The sequence below is a fragment of the Lactuca saligna genome, chromosome 9 (genome assembly GCF_052625555.1).
Source record: "Lactuca saligna cultivar CGN05327 chromosome 9, ASM5262555v1, whole genome shotgun sequence".
Lineage (NCBI taxonomy): Eukaryota > Viridiplantae > Streptophyta > Magnoliopsida > Asterales > Asteraceae > Lactuca > Lactuca saligna.
Window position 1 is genome coordinate 46,517,272 of NC_136425.1, and position 2,263 is coordinate 46,519,534.

At 33.0% G+C, this 2,263-nt stretch overlaps 1 protein-coding gene across 1 annotated transcript; it reads left to right on the forward strand.

The window, feature by feature from the left end:
• Positions 1–320: 320 nt before the first annotated feature.
• On the forward strand, positions 321–2,058 carry LOC145018656 (ankyrin repeat protein). The gene is made up of 6 exons (XM_078976528.1): positions 321–532; positions 611–681; positions 894–942; positions 1,029–1,135; positions 1,492–1,574; positions 1,655–2,058. The coding sequence occupies exons 1-6, from the start codon at positions 484–486 to the stop codon at positions 1,845–1,847; spliced, it is 552 nt and encodes a 183-aa protein (XP_078832654.1). The 5' UTR covers positions 321–483; the 3' UTR covers positions 1,848–2,058.
• Positions 2,059–2,263: the final 205 nt, after the last annotated feature.

Below are 2,263 nucleotides of genomic sequence, written 5' to 3' on the forward strand. Positions count from 1 at the left end.
TAGGGGTGTAATCGTATGACAAAGTTCTTATAGTGTGATCGAATGACGGCAATATATGCACCATACCACGTAGGTGCAACGTATTCAAATCATATGTCAGGTGGATGTCACATAAGCAAAAACAGGTGATAGCCGATTATATTACCGAAATGTTAACATACAAAACAAGTTGGTTTCATTAATAGTACAAAAAAAAAAAAAAAAAAAAAAAAAAAAAAAAAAAAAAAAAAAATTACATATACATGGACAAATGAAATAATTACTTACCTTAATAAGGTATGAAAAAACGAAGTAGATACTTACCTTAATAAGGCATTTTCCCGTATCAAAATGAGTGTCGATCTTAAAAGAAGGTTAGGTTTTCTTCAAACAAGATAGCACACAGAAACGGTACAATCGTTCCTCTGTTAAGTGGGTCAAAATCACCCTCTAGGTTGATTTCATCTCATACAACCATCATCGACGGCGACACCCTCTTGAAATATGGCCGGAAGAGAAGTCCGGGAATACACCAATCTTTCAGATCCTAAAGGTAATTCAACGGGTTTTCCGTTTACCCCAAAGCATGTTCCGATTTTTGTTCATTTTTGTCTTCCTATGTGAATTACAGATAAGAAATTAGGAAAGGGGAAAGATAGAATAGACGATGAAGATATCACTTTTCAACGCATGGTTGCTAAGGTTAGCGAATCCCGCTTCTCCTCTCATCGTTTTTACTTTCTTCTTCTTCTTCTTCGTGTTCTTTTGGGTATAGCCATCGCCTCATGTTGGTTTCATGAAAACCCATTCTTTGATTTCGAAATTCATGCTTAATTCGATAGAAAACAATGTGGTTTTAGAAGGTTATTCTGATAACATGCCCTTCAGGGATCTTGGCTGGTTAATGTACACAGATGCAAGAGGTAGCAGGAGAACGTGGTGGCTACCTCCATGGTCGAGGGGGTATAGTAAACTTCCTTTTTCTCATAGATTATCATCGTCTTTCTTTACATATATTTGTAGGGCTTTTCTTAAATTTGAATTTGCAGCATTGGACAGTGATGATCTGCTCTATCTCAAGGAACAGATGGAAGCAGAAGAAGATGCAGAACGCCTGCTACGTCGCACTGAAAAACGAGCATTTGCTGCATTTAAAATATCCCTTTTTAACTTTCAACAATTATTTATAATCGACATTGACAATACCATAAAAGAAAGAAAAGTGGGGTGATTGGTTAAGCATCTAAAACGTCCTTTATAAGGATAAAAGAAAGAAAACACTTTGATCTTTCAGTTTGCCAATAAGTAAAACTGTAAAAGTACTTAATGTAACAAATAGCAGTGTACTTAATCTGATATGTATGATTGATTACTTAATAAGGAAAGTACATTGCTATCTATTACATTTTAGCCCTTTAGATGCTTGATATTACACCCCACATATTGTAGGTTTCTTGAAATTGTATTAAAGGTGGAATTTTTTTAATTGCTTTATCTTTGACTTGTTATAACAAAGCTGCAAGTTTAGCTGATTCCGCTCCAGCTTCAATTCCATTGCCACTCCGAGTTGAGCCAAAGCCAAAAACTGGAATAAGGTGATGTAATTAATCTAAACATAAAGAAATGTTTTCTTAAATACCCAAAATACCCTCTGATGATGTAATATTTTGTACAGACAACAAGATTTACTGAAAAAAGTTGTGGAAGTGAAACCTAAGAAGCAGAAGGTTTCAACAAAAAGTAGTGGTGATGTGTCCACTGTTTCATCAGAATGTAAGAAGCCAGAGATTAATAATGTAGAAGAAGATAAGAACCCAATTAAGAGCTTACTTGCAGCATATGAGAGTTCAGATGATGATGATGATTAAGTGGTTTGTTGATGAAACAGTGAATGGTTATATAAATCTTTTGTAATTGTAGTTTCAAAGTTAGTAGCAGTCTTAATTAACCATGGAAAATTCAGATTGAAAAGTTTTGATCTTACTTTGATGTTATACATTTATGTCGACAATATTTTGATTTGGTAATTGGTATGCGTTTTTGTTAATTCAAGTTTTTTTGAAGGCAGATTTTTGTTTACTTGTTGGATCTTGTTTTATATGTTGGAGCTTTAAGATTTACATTATTACAATGTTTTTTATACTTATTTATTAAGCAAATAGCTCTACTATATGCAGTTATATGGGAAATTTTATTTTTACTATGTAGAAACAAGAATAAGCAAATCTAAGATGTTATAATAAACAAGAAGTTTATAATTTTTCATTATTGATATTTGATTATA